The sequence below is a fragment of the Gadus chalcogrammus genome, chromosome 21 (assembly GCF_026213295.1).
Source record: "Gadus chalcogrammus isolate NIFS_2021 chromosome 21, NIFS_Gcha_1.0, whole genome shotgun sequence".
Classification (NCBI taxonomy): domain Eukaryota; kingdom Metazoa; phylum Chordata; class Actinopteri; order Gadiformes; family Gadidae; genus Gadus; species Gadus chalcogrammus.
The window spans coordinates 2,252,078-2,273,929 of NC_079432.1; the positions used below are offsets into that span (position 1 = coordinate 2,252,078).

The 21,852-nt window shown below is 51.5% G+C and overlaps 2 protein-coding genes across 2 annotated transcripts; both read left to right on the forward strand.

Annotated features, from left to right (window-relative positions):
* Positions 1-349: 349 nt before the first annotated feature.
* Positions 350-5,974, forward strand: rpl7l1 (ribosomal protein L7-like 1). The gene is made up of 6 exons (XM_056580635.1): positions 350-424; positions 981-1,086; positions 2,095-2,255; positions 3,318-3,455; positions 4,299-4,408; positions 5,357-5,974. The coding sequence occupies exons 1-6, from the start codon at positions 411-413 to the stop codon at positions 5,563-5,565; spliced, it is 738 nt and encodes a 245-aa protein (XP_056436610.1). The 5' UTR covers positions 350-410; the 3' UTR covers positions 5,566-5,974.
* A 694-nt stretch (positions 5,975-6,668) lies between these two features.
* LOC130374057 (sodium-dependent multivitamin transporter-like) lies at positions 6,669-21,571 on the forward strand. Its single transcript, XM_056580623.1, has 18 exons — positions 6,669-6,792; positions 10,860-10,953; positions 11,388-11,595; positions 11,844-12,065; positions 12,602-12,667; positions 12,748-12,799; positions 12,890-12,957; positions 13,331-13,485; positions 13,831-13,971; positions 14,304-14,433; positions 15,281-15,369; positions 15,498-15,610; positions 15,746-15,813; positions 15,986-16,072; positions 16,921-17,105; positions 17,269-17,372; positions 17,674-17,795; positions 18,735-21,571. Exons 3-18 carry the CDS (start codon positions 11,470-11,472, stop codon positions 18,903-18,905), a joined length of 1,899 nt encoding a protein of 632 aa, XP_056436598.1. The 5' UTR covers positions 6,669-6,792; positions 10,860-10,953; positions 11,388-11,469; the 3' UTR covers positions 18,906-21,571.
* The last annotated feature ends 281 nt before the right edge of the window (positions 21,572-21,852 follow it).

Sequence of the window (21,852 nt, forward strand, 5' to 3'; positions counted from 1 at the left end):
GGTTACAGATGATCCTATGATATGAAAGCCTTCATGTAACTTTATTATTCTGTTCTCTAATCTGATTACTGATTTTTTTCTGATGTATCTTTATCCTGTGGAATTGAAATAAATAAATTCGGCCATTTAGAAAAGGATTAAATGGTTAATAAGACCATAACAAAAAAAACATACTATAACCAATAATGTTTATTATATTATTATATTACAATAATGATAATAACCAATAATAATTATTATAATAAGATAATAATATAGTTCGAATAATATAGTAGTATAATCTAGATATTTTTTCTGTTAATTCAGCAAAAAATAAATAAAAAAAACATTTCTGAGGGGCGTGCCCGGAGCGCCGCTGTGTCGTCATTGTCGTGCGACGCGCCGCTGCATTACGCTCTTCAACATCCACGATGGCGGAACCTGAGTAAGTATTCTTCTTCACATTGGAACGGCAATATCTGCGTCCATCCTCTGTTTTCCCTGCTCGGATTCCCGCTCCGTCTCCTCGGCGGTCCACACGACCCGTGGGGCTCTGGATTCGGGACGGGATGGGGTCCTGTCGGTGGAGACTTTAGGGTTTAAAGCTCACATGTTGCTGCCGGGGTTGCTTCGAGCAAGAGCAGCCCCTGGTCTCACAGAAGACCCCGTCACACGTCTTATATTCAGAGGAAGATACAACTGAACGCCTCTAATACCGTGACCACATAGAAGGAGTAGCATCTGTATTTTGTCCTGCCGAGTTCGGTACCTAAAGTGTCGGTGTGCTTGTGTTTACCGCCTCATGAGAGGAGCTGTAGAACTAATAGCTGTGATATCTGTAGAATCTAAACCATGTGTTCTCCAGCACCTCAACGTCACCGTCCTGTCATCTTAAAGGATTCTTATATCTATGGCGGCCGGCTGGTTGTGTAACTGTTTCGTGTCGTCGCCCGACGTCCAGTGAGGTCTCTGTTGATGTTGTTTTTTAAACTGGTCTGCAGGAAGAAGGTGATCCAGCTGGTCCCGGAGCATCTGCTGAAGAAGAGAAAGGCGTACCAGGCTATCAAGGCCACGCAGGCTAAGCTCGCCCTGCTAGACAAGAGAAAGGTACGAGACTCGTGATGATCACGACATTAAACTGAATAATCAATGTTGTAAACTCTATGAAGCTATTACTGTTATTCACAGGGTACCACTATGGACTCTTAACCTACCCTCTCCTGTGTACTGGTTACAAAGTAGATGCTTTGTTTTGATTTTCACAGCAGACCCGACTATTGGCTCGTCTTCACGTGTCGTTAGGTCGGTTGTTTGTGCTTTGAGCTTGACACTTAACTTCTGGCTCCTCTGATATCCTGAGCAGACAGTGTTATATAACCAGCTTGTTGTTGGCCAAGAGAGACACGGCTAGTTTGTTTACCTAACTGGTAAACCATTGGAAGGGAACTGACATTTAGCTGATTCTCCATCCAAAGCGACTACAATAAGAACATTTGTCAGAAGAAGTTGAAACCATTATCTGTCGGTTCAGTAAGGATGTTCATAGAACCAAGTGCCAAGCACTGACGATCGTTATGTTAACACATTCCCTGTAGACAACAAATCTCTCTTCTAACCAGAGTCAGAGGTTGGAGTCGGCAGAGAAACAAATGCAAGACGTATGACTCCCAGCCCAGAGGTTCTAGCTCAAACCCCTTTGGTCTGCAGGTCTCCCTGCAGGCCTCCTTGAACACAATGTCTCATAAGGCCTAAAAAAAAAAAAGTTTGGTTCCCGTTGGTTGTCAGTTGAGGTCAGGGGTAGGTTGGGAATTTATTTTATTTTTTCCAGCGGCAGCGAATGATAGGTAGGTTGTTTTCATTTAAAAACGAGAGAATGCGCTCATCCTTGTACAGAACGAAGAGGTGCTGTACCAAAACGTAATTATAGTTTGCAGAAAAAAATATTTCTTTTTTATAAAGCTCATAAAATAATTTGGGTCGCACATAAATTGACAGGGTCGGTCGGAAACCGGAACCAAACCAAAATTATTTTAGGCCTAACCCCGGCCTTCAACGAGGTGGCTCTGAACTCGGTCCCCGCGGGTGCGTGACGCTGCCCTGTGTTGGCTCCTCCAGGTCTCCAAGGGGAAGCCGCTCCGCTTCAAGAGGCTGGAGGACATTCTGAGGGAAGGGCACCGGGCCAGCCGGGACGAGACGCGCATCGGGCGCTTCAAGCAGCGCCCTCCCACCGCCCTGCCCCCCAAGAACAAGCTGGCCTTCGCCGTGCGCATCAAAGAGTGAGTAGAGCCGAGACCAGCCGACCAGGAACCGCTTCAACTGGACCATAAAACCATTGACAGTGGACTTCTACTCATTCTTAGATCTTATAGGAATGGAGCTGAACTAGGGTTGTCGCGGTATACGGTATTACCGGTGTTTGTTTTTCCTAATAAAAAACAAATTCAGTAAAAATGAATAATATAATTATGATAATGAAAATGTGTAGAATAGGCCACAGTTCTGCTCTGTGCGGGAGAATTGTCGCGCCGAGAATTGTCGTGCTTCCTTACAAGACCGGTTACCATAGCAACGCCAGTAAACAAACCCCGCGAAGCCCAATCCCTACTTGAGCTCCCCGCGCTACGGCCATCCGGAGGCGCACAGAGCTTTTGGACGTGATATTATGATATATAAAATGATATATAAAATGTAAGATATCTTAATAGAAAAAATATATAAAATAATAATAGGTGTTTACTCTGTGATTGATGGAGGCCTCAGGGGCTGTAGACCTGACGTATAGCCTGTCTGACACCAGGAGACACCGTTTGAGTGGAAGTTGTTGAAAATGACTGTCGCCCGTCTCGTATCCTCGAATCAAGTTTTAGTTGATGCTTCCTGTAGGAGACGATTTGGACCCCTTCTCTGAATCCGTCTTTCCTGTCGATCACAGAGCTACTCCCACAGAGATGCTGATCGGCAGATTTTTCTCTGTGGTATTTATTTACCAAACATTTTTTATGCTCCGAGTAGTCCTCGGCTCTTGGTTTCAGCAACAGTGGAACCGGTTCCATTTGGTCACAATAGACATAATCATAAAAATCCCGTAATTGTTTACTGACATTGATGCCACCTATTAAATTACAGGGCACCGCCCTAAACTAAACACGTACAGCCACAGCTGTACGTGTTTTTTGTCACATAAGAGTGACAAACAAAACAAACCGTGACCTCTTACAAAATCAACCTCTTCGGAGCTGTATGACCCATGGACGTGTTGAGGACCCGTCCCCAGACTCCACTGAGGTGTCGTTCCACACGGCCTCTGTCTCAAGCTCCTCCCTCCTCCTCCTCCTCAGGATCAAAGGCGTCAGCCCCAAGGTCCGCCACGTCATCCAGATGTTCCGGCTCAGGAAGCTCTTCAGCGGAGTCTTCATCAAAATCAACAAGAGCTCTCTGGCCATGTTGAAGGTGGTGGAGCCCTACGTCGCCTGGGGGTGAGTCGTCCTGGTACACATGCTGCTAGCTGTTGTTCTCGTGCACATGCTAACATGCTGCAAGCTGTAGTCCTGGTACACATGCTAACATGCTGCTAGCCGTTGTCCTGTTACACATGCTAACATGCTGCTAGCTGTAGTCCTGGTGCACATGCTAACATGCTGCTAGCTGTAGTCCTGGTACACATGCTAACATGCTGCTAGCTGTAGTCCTGGTACACATGCTAACATGCTGCTAGCTGTAGTCCTGGTGCACATGCTAACATGCTGCTAGCTGTAGTCCTGGTACACATGCTAACATGCTGCTAGCTGTAGTCCTGGTACACATGCTAACATGCTGCTAGCTGTAGTCCTGGTACACATGCTAACATGCTGCTAGCTGTAGTCCTGGTGCACATGCTAACATGCTGCTAGCTGTATCCGGGGTCCAGCCGTAGGGGCAAACAGGCTAACATGCATTGATATAAACAATTTAAACGTACCCGTACATTAAATCCACGCAAGACAAAACTGCACATGCAAAATCATAATTGTGTCTCACAATTTACAGAATCACAATGCATATGGTATCGCCACTCAGACATAATATTGTATTGTGTGGTTGAATCTGTAGTATACACCCATCTACCCTACACTGATTACACTGTCGTATGGTTATGGCCCTGAGATCAGTGTTGCCATATTGGGGGGAAATCTGACCCAATGGATGTGTGTGGGCAGTTTGGCAGTGTTGCCAATCTGGCAACCCTGCCGCAGAAGTATGATATTCTGTGGTTGAAGGTTCTTAGCTGGTCAGCCGTTAGCCTCACTCACCCCTGCCCCCCCCCCCCCCCCCTCCAACAGGTTCCCCAACCTGAAGTCGGTCCGAGAGCTGATCCTGAAGAGAGGACAGACCAAGATCAAGAAGCGCAGGGTGGCTCTGACGGACAACAACCTGATCGAGCAGCACCTGGGTACGTCCGAGGTGCCTCTGACGGTCGCACTCGTGTGGACGGGGCCTTCACCGAGCTCTCTTTGTTTACGGGGATTGGGTTAACTTAGTGACGTTTGGTTTCTCTTTCTTCTGACATATGAAATATTGTTCATCGCTTTGGATGAGTGCTCAACGGCCTAAGTTTAAATGACTCACTTGAACGGGAACAGGGGATTATCTGTTTCAAAGTCAAAAGGATTTATTTTCAGACCGACAATGCGACAACTTCCAAAGAGGAACGAAATAACGTTTCCCCATCCTCCAAATGTTAATAGTGCAAAAAGACAACATCAAACCTTTAACATAATTATACTGCAATAACACACACACAAACACACTATTCTCTAGCCATCCCCTAATCGTGCTTCCCTGTAATAAAACAAACTTAATTTTATCACTGACTATTTCCCCATTAATATTAGCAGGAACCTTGTTCCTGCTAATACAAGGTTGATTAGTGTTTCAACTAATCAGCCTTCACCTTAATAAGCCGGGTTCGAGGGGCTCCATGGTTACGCAGTTGGATAGCGCATAACACAGTTGTAGAAGTATAACCACCGCTTCCCTGCAATAAAACTGGACTGAATTGAGTTTATTAGGTTTGTACTCTGTCCCTCACACACAGACTTCTATCAGACTATTTCCATATCGATATGGAAATAGTCTGTGATAGAAGTCTGTGTGTGAGGGACAGAGTACAAACCTAATAAACTCAATTCAGTCCAGAGCATGTTTCGATTACGTTGATGGGCTCACAGTAATGTTACTAGTAGTTGTGAGTTGTTGAGGACTGGGATGTTTATTACAATTTCGCGAGAGTCTGCTGCCTTAACTTACCTCGAAACCAAACCAGAAACAACCTTCTCCTACCTGGTTCTCACCTGGTTCTCACCTAGTGTCTCTCCCCCCCCCCCCCCCCCCCCACCAGGCGAGCACGGCATCATCTGCCTGGAGGACCTGATCCACGAGATCTACTCCGTTGGGAAGAACTTCCGGAAGGTCAACAATTTCCTGCGGCCCTTCAGCCTCTCTGTGGCGCGCCACGCCGCCCGGGACAAGGGCGGGGTCATGAAGGACCTGGGGGCGATCGGGTTCAGGGGCGCCGAGGTCAACAAGATCGTCCGCCAGCTCAACTGAGGGGCCCGCGGGCGTAGGGACCCCCAGACTGTTTCTGTACATACTGTGTGTTCTGCTGAGGGGGATGAGGGGTCTTCTCGCTCTCTGGCTCAGGGGCGCCCCGGCAGCAGTGGTACCGCAGCGCTGGACGGGGGCGTGGCGGGGCGGTGGATTTAAACAGTTTGAGTCTGGCGCCTCCAGCAGGGTGCAGACCGACCGGGAGCATCCTGCCCCATGCAGGGTGACCACCTGGGGGCGTGAGAGCACCACGGTGTGGCGCTCCGGTCTGAGCGCAGCGGGTTCCTCCTCGTGTTCAGTGATGAGCGGGAGGAGGTTCCTGCTCATTCTTTAGACGTGGACAGAGCCCCATAATGTACAGTGATCTCTTTATATTTCAATAAACTTGTTCAGAATATCAAGTGGTGAAGTCTTTGCATGTCAACCCCGGGGAGGTGCGACCGGCCCTGGAAACCCTAGGGCGTTCCCGGCTCGGCAGGCACTGGGTCCTAATGGAGCAGGTCCTGTCCTGTCCTGTCCGTCCTGTCCTGTCCTGTCCGTCCTGTCCTGAACGCCTGTTCAGGTTACACAGGGCCGCTGTGAGTGTTTCGTGACAGAACATGCCCGCAGCATCCTGTGTCTCCGACGGCCTCTCCCCCTGATTGGCTGAGGTCTCTGAGCGCCCGTTCCGTCAAGGAGTGAGTCACCTTGGGAAGGGGGGGGGGGGGGGGGGGGGGGGGGGGGTCAGGGGAGTGAGTCACCAGGGGGGGCCGGGGGTGCAGGAGGGGAGAATAGCATCTGCACCGCTGGGTGTCTTAAAAATACACAAAAAAATGATATCGTCATCTTAAAGTAAATTAATGAATGATGCGAAATACAGCCGCTACCGCCGTTTCCCTGGTTATCCGTCACATGACGTAGTAGAGAACCCGTTCAGGTGATGCCGCGACGTCACTGCGCTCTAATCACGGAGCGCGTCATCAGGACTGTGCGTAACTTGATAAATATATTACGCACAGCGGTTTGTTGTGAGCGGTGTCAAGGGTTCCTCTCCGTCTGTTCGGGTTCGGGTCTGGTCCTGCTCATGGCGGCCTATGATTGGCTGAGCGCTGCCCCTCCCCCGCCGCAGCACGTGTCTGCCTGAAGCAGCGAGGGGGCGGTCCGTCGCCCATCGCGCTGCTCCGGTCGCACTGCTCCTGCACGAGACGCTGGAGATGTCGGATCCACGGAGGATGACGGCGACTTCAACCGGTAATACCCCCCCCTACCCACCGCTTGTTTGACGGTTAGTGGTTTAAATGGAAGAATACCGACAGCCGGTGATAACACAGTGGAGGTGGACCGGCGGATATATGTCGGTTACCGCGAGAGGACCCGTGCGGTCCGGGGAGAGGTTAGCCTCGGTTAGCGTCACATGGGAGACCACCTGTCCCGTGATGCCGGGGTCGTGTGGTAAAGGTCTTGGGTGTTAAAGGTCTAATGTGTTAAAGGTCTAGTGCTGCTCCGTTGGAGCCAGCGGCTGGCCCTCAGTCGGGTGGGAATGAATGAATGAAATCAGCTGTTGTGGGACCTGAACCTCACACTGATACTGTGGTCGATGCCTGGGAGTCACGATCTGCGGGGCCCAGCCGTGTGTTTTAATGTGTTTGAATGTTGGGTGCTCCAGTGGTACTATGGACCTGTCAGGATCAGCACGTGGAAACGAACCTGTATCGTGAACATAATTTACGATCCACGTTACTCACGTTACCGGATTACTCATGTAACATGGGTTACTCATGTGGTCGGTCGAGGTTAACGTTTGGCGGGGATTCTCATCTATCCTTCTTTAGAGTTGAATGAATGGAGGAAGTGTAAACAACCCCATCGCTGTTTCATTATTTAGACCCATCATCTCATCGCTGTCTGAGAGAGAGAAAGCACTAGAAATGAAGAGGCCTCCAGTAGTGGCTCTGGGCAGATGGACCCTGATGTCCTGTCATGTTTGAACAACCACTGAGTAACAAACTGTCATGGGTAGGCCTCCAGCTGGCGAACGGCTGATTGACAATCACCGTATCCAATGTTTTTTAGACATTGTTAAATCTGATTTGTTCCGGGGAGCAGCAGGTGTGTTTTGAAACCCGAGATTCAACTCCTATTGGGCGGTGTGGTGGCATGTGTGTCTGTCCTAACCCTGCTAATCAGTAAAGATAAGGCCGCCAATCATTCAGTATCTCGGTGTTGACACATGATGAGTTAATGTTCATATCCCACCCTCAGGCCCTGGTGTCACGGGAGGAGGGCTGGACTAAATCTGTTTTGGTTTTATGTGGTCACCTTGAGACTGATCTTCTTGGGTACTTCAGCTGTGAAACAACGTATTGTGATGCACATGCCCTCCTGGTGGGTCATATCTTCATGACTTTGCTAATCTCTTATCTCCTATCTCGGCATGAGAGGCTATGCTGACTAGTCCTGTATCCTGGTTAGAGATGGTAACCAGCGGGTTTAGGAGCAGAGCGGCTGGAGTTATCCAGGATTGGTCTGATGCATATTAATGACCTTGGTGTGTGTGTGTGTGTGTCCCCTCCCTTCGGTTTGTATTTATTTATCAGACGATATTTTGGTCTATCTATTGTTACTCTGTAAGCAAAGATTGTAGTCACAGGCCAGGGGTCATTAAGCACTAGATGATCGTCGTGTCACACGTGTGTCAGAGACCGGAGTGTTCTATCCATCTAGCTACAGCTGTGGTGATGCTAGTAACAGCTGTGGTGATGCTAGTAACCGCTGTGGGGATGCTGGCTACAGCTGTGGGGATGCTAGTTATAGCTATGGGGTTGCTAGTAACAGCTGTGGTGATGCTAGGAACAGCTGGAAGGGATGGTAGCTTTAGCTGTGGGGATGGTATCTCCTGTGTTATCTGCCACAGCTGTAAATCTTCTCACACGTAAAGCCTCCCTTTTCTCTGACTATCTCTTCAATCAGCCGAGCTCCCCAGGCTATCTCATCCTCCAGCTACACCCTCAGGCAGACAGAGGGCTAACGGTTAACGCTAGCAGCCTAGCCACCCCTACTAAGTAAACCGAGGGCCAATCACCGTCCCTGCCTGGGCGTTGCCTGGGGAACGATAGCTTCCCTGACCCTTTTTTTTTTTTTTAAACCTCTCTGTGCTGTGGCTAGTGTGTAATGATCGTGACATCACACGCAGCCGACCTGCCGTGCGTCTCGGTCGGTGAGTCTCTGTTCTTTATCCTTTGAAACATCTGAACCTCCTTTTGTTTGTTTGAATTAGTTATATTCTCTTCTCTGAGCGAGCTGGAACTCGTGTGGACTTCAGCCACTCGGTCCAACCATCTTGAGGTTCGATATTTCATATGTTTTCGTGTGTGTCTCAGTCGCGGCTCTCACACACTCTCAGCTGTTGGTCAGAAATGATTATTTGGTATTGAGTGCATTTCATTGTGAACGCAGAACGATCACAGAATGATTCCTTGTCTTTCTGTGGTTGTTTCTCTGTTCTTTCTGGAAGGCTGTGAGTGAACCAGCGGTGGGGTGGGGACCAGTGGTTACCAAGGAGAACAGGGTCAGCCTGTGGTACGTCGGGTCGACCCAGCAGGCTGCTCTGCTGTAAAGGGCAGTCTGGAGACGGGTCTGGAGACGGGTATGGAGGAGGGCTGGAGATGGGCCTGGAGACAGGTCTAGAGGAGGCCTGGAGACAGGTCTAGAGGAGGCCTGGAGACAGGTCTAGAGGAGGCCTGGCGACAGGTCTAGAGGACGCCTTGAGAGTGGTCCACTCCGTGTGAAGGACAGTGATCTACTGCAACTGTTGGTACTACTCGGGCGGCCGTAACTTAGGAGGTAGTGTAGGATGATGACCTCTAACCGAAAGGTTGCTAGTTCGATGCCCTGCTCCTCCTAGCTAAGTGTCGAGGTGTACCTGGGCGAGACGCCTCACCCTAACTGCTCTTGACGAGCTGGCTGTCGGCCTGCGTGGTTGACTCTGCCGTCGGTGTGTGTATGTGTGTATGAACCGTTATAAATTGCTTTGGATTAAAGCGTCAAAATCCGTTCTTATACCTACTGCTGCTCTGCACTCTGGTGTTGTTCTTTCAATGCTTGACTCGAGCCACTATTTTGGTTGCCTGCTTTGCTTGATGCCTGACTTGAAAGTCACGCTGGATAAAAGTGTCTGCTCAGTTACTAGATGATCATGTAACTGAACACGGAGGAGAGCTCCAGGATGGGACGGAGATAGTTTCACAAAGTTCAACCTTCGCATGGAAGAAACATGCAGACACATGACTTTTGTACTATTTAGTCTTTTACAGCTTATGGACTTTGTGCAGATGGCCCGCATCAGGTGGTTGGAATAGTTAAATGGTTGAGAAGAAAGCCCAGAGATAAGTGTGGTTAACTGGTAAGCCAATCCTAGTGGTTGGTATGGTTAACTGTTGAGATGTCAGCATAGCCATTAGTATGGTTAACTGGTTAACCTAGGCTAGTGTCTAGTATGGTTAACTGGTTAGCCTAGTCTAGTGTTTAGTATGGTTAATTGGTATGACATTAGCCTAGCTGTTAGTAGGCTATGGTTAACTGGTCAGATGTTGGCCTAGCGGGCAGTATGGTTAACTGGTCAGATGTTAGCCTAGCGGGCAGTATGGTTAACTAGGTCATAGGGATCTTGTATTGAGATGCAGGAATCGACCTCGCTGCATGTTTGACCCAACTCGGCATAAGCCAGCAGTTCATTCACACAGTTTGACAACCCGGCGCTGAAGGGATCACCAGGAAGAGACCTCAATTGTGTGTAACAGTGTAGGTACTCACGGTACGGGGTCTCACCGCGGGGGGTACTAACAACACAGCCCTCCCCTGCGCAGCCATGACGGACAGGTATTCCCGTTTCACAACATGGATCTCATTACCCGGCATAACTCCGTGAGCCTGTTTACATGGTGCACATGGACTGCCACATGCAGCTCGTACAGTTTGCCGTCCACAATGACCGTCTTTTGCAACGACATTTCACTTGGTGGTCTAGGTAGAATTACGCTAGGTAGCATGTTACGCTAGGTAGCGTGCTGGGCTACATAGGGGCGGGGGGGGGGGGGGTGGCCCTCTGGTGATGGAGGTCATTCGAGCTCCACGCTTCACACAGGGATCCTGCGTGATCATCCTCGTCCAACTCGAGAGGGAGTCGGGTTGTTTGGCGGGGAGGGAAGGAAGCTAGGAGAGAAGGGGGGGGGGTCTCTTGTTCTCAGAGCATGCTGGACCATGCTGTGCTCTCCTGTGGGGTGAGAGCGGTGAGGTTGACTCTTCTCCTGGTCCCCCAGGGAGGCGCTGAGCAGAGACCTGGACCCGGACTGACCCCCTTTTAGGACGTTTAAAGAGGCACCGGCTGCACAGTGAGTCACCTCCACAGAACAGGTAAGACCGGCTCTCCCTTCTCTCTCTCTGTCTTTCTGTCTTTCTGTCTCTTTCTTTATTTTCTTTCATTATTCTTCTCACCCTCTGTCTGTCTCTTTCCTGTCTTTCTCCTCTGTCTATCTGTCTCTGTGCGTCTCCGTCTCTCTATATCGGTATCTCTGTCTCACCCTCTAACACGTTCTTATACAGAAACATAAACGACATACTGTAAACTATAAACTAAAAGTACTACTAACCCATAGGACATGTCGAATCGACTGCAGCTTGAAACAGTGTACTATGATGAGCAATAAGGCCATCCTCTCGAGGCCGGGGTAATCTCACAGCTCACCTCCGGTCTCAAGCCCGCTCAAATCCACTAGATCTCTGCTCTGTGAGGACCATTACTGTCAACAATGGAAGCTTGTAATGATCTCAGTTTGTCTCTTTCTCAGGGAGTTTATGGAGAGGAGCTAACTTGGCTGTACTGAGCCGCCCACAGCTTTCCCGCGCTCCCCCGCCCTCTCCAGCTGCATCATGGGAGACGTAGTCCAGATGCACTTCAGCACGGTGGACTATGTGATCTTTGCGTTGCTGCTGGTGGCGTCGACGGGCATCGGCCTCTTCTACGCCTTCTCCGGGGGGCGCCAGCGGACCACGCAGGTGAGACGGCGCACAGGTGAGGGCTTCCTGCTCAGTGATGCCTCCAGGGGGACGACGGACCTCTGGGTTTGGAGCCCGTAACCGTTGGGGCTGGAGCAGACATCCTGCCCTCTGCACCTCCGCTGATCTGACTGGGGGGTTGTACAGACGCTCCCAGTCCAACAGGGGGCTATGGTGTCCAGACGCTCCCAGTACAGCCCCCAGCCCAGCAGGGGGCGGCGGTGGTCTGACGTGCGCTCTGTCCTCAGGAGTTCCTGCTGGCGGACCGCTCCATGAGCTGCCTGCCCGTGTCGCTGTCGCTGCTGGCCACCTTCCAGTCGGCCGTGGCCATCCTGGGAGCGCCGTCGGAGGTGTACACCTTCGGCACGCAGTACTGGTTCCTGGGCTGCTCATACTTCCTGGGGCTGCTCATCCCCGCCCACGTCTTCATCCCCGTCTTCTACCGCCTGCGCCTGTCCAGCGCCTACGAGGTAGGCCGCGGCTAGCCGCCAGCTAACCCCTAGCTATCCGCCAGCTAACCCCTAGCTAGCCGCCAGCTTACCCCTAGATAGCATCGCTTACTGGTACTGAATATCAGCTAGATGGCTACGTTAGCATTACCTGGTCAGCAATGACCTGTTAGCCCTACCCATTTAGCCCTACCCAGTTAGCCCTACCCAGTTAGCATCAGCCAGTTAGCCCTACCCAGATAGCATCAGCTAGTTAGCCCTACCCAGATAGCATCAGCTAGTTAGCCCTACCCAGATAGCAGTAGCTAGTTAGCCCTACCCAGATAGCATCAGCCAGTTAGACCTACCCAGATAGCATCAGCCAGTTAGCCCTACCAAGATAGCATCAGCCAGGTAGCCCTACCCAGATAGCGTCCGCCAGTTAGCCCTACCCAGATAGCAATACCCCGTTTAGCCCTCCCAGTTAGCCTCCCCAGCCCTCTGCTTCAGTGTTGTGTTGTGGTTCAGGGTTGTGTTGTCCCTCTGGGGTGAGTGTTGAGTTGTGTCTCCCTGCTCAGTATCTGGAGCTGCGCTTCAACAAGACGGTCCGGATCTGTGGGACGATCACCTTCATCTTCCAGATGGTAACTAACGCACAACGCTTATGAGCGTGCATACTGAGGGCTGTGTGCAGAGCGCCATGTTGATTTGTTGTCCCGCCCAGGTGATCTACATGGGGGTGGTGCTGTACGCCCCCGCTCTGGCCCTCAACGCAGGTACGACCACCAGGAGAACCTGAAGAACTATGCCTTAACATACCCAACAACTGGGGTGTTTTTAACCTTTGTTTTGGTTTTGTGTTGCAGTAACTGGGTTTGACCTCTGGGGGGCGGTGTTGGCTATGGGCCTTGTGTGCACACTGTACACTGCACTGGTAAGGCACTGAAATATCCACCCTGTCCCTTAGCCTGGGCCTGATGTTTGCATGTAGCTTCAGGCTAATGGTAGCCCTAAGCTTTGACCTGATGTTAACACTTAACTTGGGCCTGATGTTAGCACTTAACCTGGGGCCTGACGTTAGCACTTAACTTGGAGCTGATGTTAGCACTTATCTCAGGCCTGATGTTGGCACTTAGCTTTTGCGTAACGTTAGCCCTGAGCTTCAGCTTAACGTTAGCCCTGAGCTTCAGCTTAACGTTAGCCCTTAGCTTTAGCTTAACGTTGACCCTTAGCTTTAGCCTCTCCTTAGACCGTAGCGGGTGCCTGACTCACCAGACTAACCTGAAGCGTGGCTGTTTGTGGTCCAGGGAGGTCTGAAGGCGGTGATCTGGACGGACGTGTTCCAGACGGTGGTGATGTTCGCCGGGCAGCTGGCGGTCATCGTGGTGGGGACCAGCCAGGCCGGGGGCATCTCCGAGGTGTGGAGGAAGGCCATGAACGGCAGCCGCATCGCCTCCCTGGAGTAAGGACGCCACTACTCGGCTCGTAATATAGCCAATGCTGCTCATCTTACTTTGCTGGTGGTCTTACTACTAGTTCTAATGCTACTGCTGCTGGTGCTAATTATGCTAATGCTGCTAATGCTACCGCTGCTAATGCTAATGCTCCCGCGGCTAATGCTAATGCTACCGCTGCTAATGCTAATGCTACCGCTGCTAATGCTAATGCTACCGCTGCTAATGCTACCACTGCTAATGCTTCCACTGCGATGTATTGCTGCATAAAGACTTGGTACTGCTACCCCGGCTATGTGTGAATACCTTCCGCTATACGTGACTAATGTTCCTGGATGGATGCGTGGTCGCAGCCTGAACCCCGACCCCCTGGAGAGGCACACCTTCTGGACGCTGGGCGTGGGCGGGGTCTTCCTGATGCTGGCGCTGTACGGAGTCAACCAGGCCCAGGTCCAACGCTACCTGAGCTCCAGGACGGAGAGGGAGGCTGTGATGTAAGGCCTACCCCACCCACCCAGCTGCCTATGGCTTTATCCTAGCCTACACCACCCTACACCACCAACCTCTGCTCTACCCCAGCTACCGATAGCTTTATCCAACCCAACACCTCCCCACCCTATTCAGGCCTACACCACCGGACTCTAGCTTACACCTACCTACTCAGGCCTACATCACCCTACCCCTATCCTACTCCTACAACACCATCATACACCACCCTAACCCTACTCTACACCACTCTCACTCTACCCTACACTAATATCCTGGAGGTGGAATAAGGTTCTCCTGGTGGTTGAATAAGGTTCTCCATGTTCCGCGTGTTCTCCAGGTCTTGCTACGTGGTGTTCCCGTGCCAGCAGATCGTTCTGTCTCTGGGCTGTCTCATGGGGCTTGTGATGTTCGCCCGCTACGGAGAGGACAGCCCTCTGGACAAGGGCTACGTCAAGACCAAGGACCAGGTCAGTGTCCCAGCACGCTCTTATTGTGAAGCCAGGTCAGTGTCTTAGCACGCTCTTATTGTGAAGACAAGGACCAGGTCAGTGTCTCAGCACGCTCTTATTGTGATGCCAGGTCAGTGTCCCAGTACGCTCTTATTGTGAAGACCAGGTCAGTGTCTCAGCACGCTCTTATTGTGAAGACAAGGACCAGGTCAGTGTCTCAGTACGCTGTTATTGTGAAGACTAGGTCAGTGTCTCAGCACACTCTTAATGTGAAGCCAGGTCAGTGTTTCAGCCACGCTCTTATTGTGAAGACAAGGACCAGGTCAGTGTTTCAGCCACTCTCTTATTGTGAAGACTAGGTCAGTGTCTCAGCACGCTCTTATTGTGAAGCCAGGTCAGTGTTTCAGCCACGCTCTTATTGTGTAGACAAGGACCAGGTCAGTGTCTCAGCCACGGTCTTAATATGAAGACTAGGTCAGTGTCTCTACCACCAGCTTAATGTGATGACCAGGTCAATATCTCAGCACGCTCTTAATGTGAAGACCAGGTCAGAACCAGGTCAGTGTCTCAGCACCAGACACATGGCGCTGTGCTCTTATTGTGTAGAGAAACTGGGCGCTGTGCTCTTATTGTGTAGACGCTTGGCGCTGTGCTCTTATTGTGTAGAGACGCAGGGCGCTGTGCTCTTAATGTGTAGAGACACTGGGTTGTGCGCTCTTAATGTGAAGAGACGCTGGGCGCTGCGCTCTTAATGTGAAGAGACACTGGGTTGTGCGCTCTTAATGTGAAGAGACGCTGGGCGCTGCGCTCTTAATGTGAAGAGCCGCTGGATGATTGAGGAATCCTGTGCCCCTCCTGCCTGTAGATGGTGCTCTACTTCGTGATGGACGTCTTCAGAGACCTGCCGGGTCTGCCTGGTCTCTTCGTGGCCTGCCTCTTCAGCGGAGCTCTCAGGTAACGGTTTATTACACAACTATATATTGTATAGCTGGTATTATAGGAGTAGTAGTTACACCATAGGCGATTCATTGTATATGTATTGTTTGTGTACATATATATATATATTATATCTTCCCCCCCAGTACAATCTCTTCGGCCTTTAACTCCCTAGCAACAGTAACCATGGAGGACCTTATCAAGCCCTTTTTCCCAAACATGACTGAAGCCAAAGCTACGCTGCTCTCCAAGGCTCTAGGTCAGTGTTGATGCTGCTCTGCCCACCGGTGTCTATGTAGTGTATAGCAGGGTACTGCCCCCTGGTGTCTATGTAGTGTATAGCAGGGCACTGCCCCCTGGTGTCTGGTCGTGACGGTGCTCTCTGTGTCCCCAGCCCTTGGCTACGGTCTGGTGTGTCTGGCCATGGCCTACGTCGCCTCCCTCATGGGTTCGGTTCTCCAGGTGAGTGGAGGGATCTTTGACGTATTATAAAGGTTCTGTTAAAGTACAGTTTAGAACCCATGGAGCCCTCTGGCGCCCCAGTGTGTTCAGATGTTGTCACGTTTTATTTTGGGGCCTGAGAGGACCTGTCTTGGACTACAGGGTGAATGAGTGAATGTTCCCCTGTCTGCAGGCGGCCTTCAGCATCTTCGGCATGGTGGGAGGACCCCTACTGGGCCTCTTCTGCCTCGGAATGTTCTTCCCCTGGGCCAACTCCACGGTAAGGAGGTCCTGCTGTCTGGAGGGTTCTGCTGTCTGGAGGGTTCTCCTGTCTGGGGGGTTCTCCTGTCTGGAGGCTTCTGCTGTCTGGGGGTTCTCCTGTCTGGAGGGTTCTCCTGTCTGGGGGGTTCTCCTGTCTGGGGGTTCTCCTGTCTGGGGGTTCTGCTGTCTGGGGGTTCTGCTGTCAGGGGGTTCTGCTGTCTGGGGGTTCTGCTGTCTGGGGGTTCTCCTGTCTGGGGGGTTCTCCTGTCTGGGGGTTCTGCTGTCTGGGGGGTTCTGCTGTCTGGGGGTTCTCCTCTCTGGGGGGTTCTGCTGTCTGGAGGGTTCTGCTGTCTGGGGGTTCTGCTGTCTGGAGGTTCTGCTGTCTGGAGGGTTCTGCTGTCTGGGGGTTCTGCTGTCTGGGGGTTCTCCTGTCTGGGGGGTTCTCCTGTCTGGGGGGTTCTCCTGTCTGGGGGGTTCTCCTGTCTGGGGGGTTCTGCTGTCTGGGGGTTCTGCTGTCTGGGGGGTTCTGCTGTCTGGGGGGTTCTCCTGTCTGGGGGGTTCTCCTCTCTGGGGGGTTCTCCTCTCTGGGGGGTTCTCCTCTCTGGGGGGTTCTGCTGTCTGGGGGTTCTGCCTCCCCTGGACCACCAGTAACTGGAACACTCGCTGGTTCTTTCTAATTTACTAGAGTTCCTCAGTGCTTCATAGTCCTTTCTTTCTCTCTCTCTCTCCCCCCTCTCTCCTCCCTCTCTCTCCCCCCCTCCCTTGCTCTCCCCCTCTCTCCTCCCTCTCTCCCCCCCCCCCCCCCTCCTCCCCCCTCCCTCCCTCTCTCTCCCCCCCCCCCCCCCCCCCTCCCTCCCTCTCCCCCAGGGGGCTCTGGTGGGCCTGTTCTCAGGTTTGGCCATGGCCTTCTGGATCGGGATCGGCAGCTTCGTGATGCGTCTGCCCGGCCCCGACCTCCTGCCGTACGCCAACACGACGGCCCCGCCCCTCCTGGGCAACATGACGACGGTTGCCATGACGACGCTGGTCAGCGCCATGACGAACAAGACTAGGTAAAGACGCCCCCCCTGCAGTACGAAACGTGCGCTTGTCGCAACACTATGTCTAAAGGTATATATGTATATCTAGGTGTGTATGTAGGAGTGGGTGGGACTAAAGTGTGTGTGTGTGTGTGTGTGTGTGTGTGTCTGTGTGTGTGTGTGTGTGTGTGTTCAGGTCCAGTGGGGTGGAGGCCATCTACAACCTGTCCTACATGTGGTACAGCGCCCACAACTCTGCTACCGTGGTGCTGGTGGGGCTGCTGGTCAGCCTGATCACAGGTACACTATATACTCGCTCTATACTCGCTCTATACTCGCTCTATACTCGCTCTATACTCGCTCTATACTCGCTCTATACTCAGTCTATGATCGCTCTATACTCGCTCTATGCTCGCACTATGCTCGCTATATGCTCGCTCTATACTCGCTCTATACTCACTCAGTCACTCTAAACTCAGTCACTATATGATCTCTCTTTACTCGCTCACTCTATACTCGCTCACTCACCCACTCTCTACCTGGAATAATGTGTGTGTGTGTGTGGTCTACGATGTAATGTGTGTGTGTGTGTGTGTGTCAGGGCCCATGAAGGAGAAGGACCTGACCCCCGGGACGGTGTTCCCGGTGTTGGGCACCCTGCTGTTCTTCCTGCCCGAGCGCTACAAGGAGAAGCTGTGCTGCGTGACCCCACTGGGCCACAAGGTAAGGCCTGGGTAGGGTAAAGGTTAAAGGTTAAGGGTCCCTAGGTGGAGGGTTACGGTAAGGGTCCCTAGGTTGAGGGTTGAAACAAGGGCTTCTAGGTTAAAGGGTAATTCCGGTGTAAAATGGATCTTGGATGTGTTTTGTATGATAACGAGTTGAAACGTTCGTTTTGGAGCACAAAAACCTCATATAGACGCATTCTTCAGTTGGCTTTTTTTAGCCGATTCTATCAAAACACTATAAACTTGGAACGAAGGGTTATGGTAAAAACTAAATCGCTATCTTAAACCACTTAAAAGGATAAAAGTAGCCCGACACTTCTTTGGTAGTATAATAAGGGTCTTAACATATAAAACGAGGCATTGAGAACTTTGTAAGGGTACAGATTGTTTATTAAAAAGGACGGATTGCTGACGGATGTCACAATCTCTGTGTTCATCAATCTACCTATCGAGTCTTAAAAACAAAATGGCGTCGACGGGTGATCTACTGATGGTATTGTGTGTATAAAATGTCCTTTTGAATAAACAATCTGTACACTTACAAAGTTCTCAATTCCTCGTTTTATATGTTAAGACCCTTATTATACTACCAAAGAAGTGTCGGGCTACTTTTAGCCTATTAAGTGGTTTAAGATAGCGATTTAGTTTTTACCATAACCACTGCCCCCATCGTTCCAAGTTTATAGTGTTTTGATAGAATCGGCTAAAAACAGCCAACTGAAGAAAGCGTCTCTATGCGTTTTTTGTGCTCCAAAACGAACGTTTCAACTCGTTATCATGCAAAACATATCCCAGATCCATTTTACACCGGAATTACCCTTTAAGGTAAGGGTCCCTAGGTTACGGTAAGGGTCCCTAGGTTGAGGGTTAAGGTAAGGGTCCCTAGGTTGAGGTAAGGGTCCCTAGGTTAAGGGCTAACGTGCGCTGTGGTCCTCAGCATAAGGACGCCCAGCCCTACCTGACGGCCCAGAAGGAGAACCAGGAGGAGGTGGAGGAGGAGGTGGGGGGGCGCAAGGGGGCGGGGGAGAAGCTGGTGGAGGCCGGCCTGGCCGCCCCCCGGGCCTCCACCACCCTGAGCCCCCACCCCTCCGAAGAGACCGCCCTCTAACACACACACACACACACACACACACACACACACACACACACACACACACACACACACACACACACACACACACACACACACACACACACACACACACACACACACACACACACACACACGAGCTGCCAAAATCGTCGTGGAGACGACGGTGTCACCTGACCCTGGGAGGTCGAAGGTCAAGGCGAGGATCTCGTCTACGGAACAGTTCGACACTCTGCGTGTTTTTCTAAGTTATTTTTGTACAGAAGACGAAGAGCACATTTTATCTCCAAGAGAATATAATATTATAAAAGAAAGAAGAATAACTGACAAGCTCCGAGATGAAGTCCATGTACCTCAGTTCAGCAGAGTCCAGACCTGCTCCCGCTGGCCCCAGACCCCCCGTCCTAATGAGGCCCTGGTTGAGAGCCTATGGGGTCCCCTGTCCAGCTGCGCCACAGAGCCTATGGGTTCCCCTGTCTAGCTGCGCCACAGAGCCTATGGAGTCTCCTGTCTAGCAGCGTCACAGAGCCTATGGGTTCCCCTGTCTAGCTGCGCCACAGAGCCTATGGGTTCCCCTGTCCAACTGCGCCATAGAGCCTATGGGTTCCCCTGCTAGCTGCGCCACAGAGCCTATGGGTTCCCCTGTCTAGCTGCGCCACAGAGCCTATGGGGTCCCCTGTCCAGCTGCACCACAGAGCCTATGGGTTCCCCTGTCTAGCTGCGCCACAGAGCCTATGGGTTCCCCTGTCTCGCTGCGCCACAGAGCCTATGGGGTCCACTGTCTAGCTGCGCCACAGAGCCTATGGGGTCCCCTGTCTAGCTGCGCCACAGTGTGAACACGCCAATTTAGATGACCTGTCGGGTCGGCAGCAGTACCTGGAACCTCTTCAGGCCTATAGGAGCACAGGAAGAAACCTGTGGATGTGATGTCACTTCCTGCTGGTGTTTCTGCTCATATGCTTGTCAAGGAGATTACCTGTCTACAGCTGGGCTAACCTTCATGGAGCGTGGCTAGCGGTGGAGCTACAGCTTGGCTAACGTTCATGGAGCGTGGCTAGCGGTGGAGCTACAGCTTGGCTAACGTTCATGGAGCGGGGCTAGCGGTGGAGCTACAGCTGGGCTAACCTTCCTGTACTGTTGGCTAGCGGTGGAGCTACAGCTGGGCTAACCTTCCTGTAGTGTTGGCTAGCGCTGGAGCTACAGCTGGGCTAACCTCCCTGTAGTGTTGGCTAGCGCTGGAGCTGCAGCTGGGCTAACCTTCCTGTAGTGTTGGCTAGCGGTGGAGCTACAGCTGGGCTAACCTCCCTGTAGTGTTGGCTAGCGGTGGAGCTACAGCTGGGCTAACCTTCCTGTACTGTTGGCTAGCGGTGGAGCTACAGCTGGGCTAACCTTCCTGTAGTGTTGGCTAGCGGTGGAGCTACAGCTGGGCTAACCTTCCTGTACTGTTGGCTAGCGGTGGAGCTACAGCTGGGCTAACCTTCCTGTAGTGTTGGCTAGCGCTGGAGCTACAGCTGGGCTAACCTCCCTGTAGTGTTGGCTAGCGCTGGAGCTGCAGCTGGGCTAACCTTCCTGTAGTGTTGGCTAGCGGTGGAGCTACAGCTGGGCTAACCTTTGGCATAGTGATAAGTGATGATGTAGTTGAGTAGGTATAAGGATGAACACAGCGCCACAGCAGCCTGTCCAGCCAAACACATCCACTGTGTTTCACATTAGACACTTCAGCTAGCTTACATTTACATACCTGTTAGCTAGTCTGCTTGACTCTTGGCTCCGAACTCTGACCTGCTACTCTAGAACTGCTCTTTGAATCCTGGCTCTAGAACTGCTCTTTAAGTCCTAGATCTGCTCTTTAAGTCCTAGCTCTTGCCCTGCTCTTTGCCGTACACGGTTAACCGGTCAGCGAAGATGGTGAATAAACGTACGGCCCCGCAGGTGAACAGCGGTGCCTCACATCCTGTTGCTCGGCTTCAAAGTAAAATTCCCCCTCAGGATTCCGATTCAACCGTCTGGATATTCTTAGTGGCACCGACTCAGTGGTCCTAGTCAACCCCCCTCCTCCCCCCCTTCCGGTTCTGAATAGCGTCTGTGTGGTAGTGTAGTGTGTCTTCATAGTCTAGTGGGTCTCCGTCAGACCTCAGAGGCGGTCGGCGGCAGGTCCAGACCTGAGAGAAGAGCTGGGTTCATCCTGGTCTACCCAGGCCTTACCCTGGGAGGTACCACTAGACCGCCACCTTTTATAAGGCAACGTCGTCACTGGTAGCGTTTGTGATGCAGGGTAACACGTTTGTTTTTTTGAAGCAGATGTTATTACATGTCACTGTAATGTGTTTCAAGTCGTTCTTGGTAACTGAAGTGCCCTCTGGGGCAGAGAGGATGTCGTGGTGGACCCCTGTGGTGTTTTACTTGAGTGTTTTTATATTTGAGGTCTGAACTCTGAACCGGTTCACCGCCGCCCTCCGTCAGGGCGCCCTGAGCTCAGCATTACTGTGAGCAACCTTTGGCCACCATCACGTGGATGTCCGTGGGCAGTGTTGCCAGATTGGGAGAGATATCCCGTCCAACCTGGCCCAATCTGGCAACGCGGTCAGTACCGCAAACGTTCCATATGTCCAGTGTGTTTTATACTCGTTATGATGATGGCCAATCACGAAGCCACTGGTTAGGTCATGTGACATGTGGTGGTAAACCGGGGCCTTTGTGATGTCATCGTTCTCATCTCTCTCCCCTCCCCTCTCCCCCCCCCCTCCTTACTCGAGCTCTGAACCCCCCCCCCCCCCCCCTTTTACAAAAGCATATAGAATGTGATGTCACCCCCATAGTTTTGATAATTATTTTCTCTTATACAAATTATATACTGAATTATATTTGTATATGTTTCGTAACTTCACATGAAGCCTGCCTACATTTCCTGGGTTGAAATGTAGCTGCACAATTCTATATGCAAGGACCATGAAATGTATTTTAG

Excerpts from the sequence above, each read along its gene's own strand:
- rpl7l1 (XM_056580635.1), top strand. Across the intron at positions 2,256-3,317 it reads TTCGCCGTGCGCATCAAAGA|GATCAAAGGCGTCAGCCCCA; the intron begins GTGAGTAGAGCC and ends CCTCCTCCTCAG. Across the intron at positions 4,409-5,356 it reads CCTGATCGAGCAGCACCTGG|GCGAGCACGGCATCATCTGC; the intron begins GTACGTCCGAGG and ends CCCCCCCACCAG.
- LOC130374057 (XM_056580623.1), top strand. The coding sequence starts at position 11,470 with ATGGGAGACGTAGTCCAGATGCACTTCAGCACGGTGGACTATGTGATC. Across the intron at positions 14,434-15,280 it reads ACGTCAAGACCAAGGACCAG|ATGGTGCTCTACTTCGTGAT; the intron begins GTCAGTGTCCCA and ends TCCTGCCTGTAG. Across the intron at positions 15,370-15,497 it reads CTCTTCAGCGGAGCTCTCAG|TACAATCTCTTCGGCCTTTA; the intron begins GTAACGGTTTAT and ends CTTCCCCCCCAG.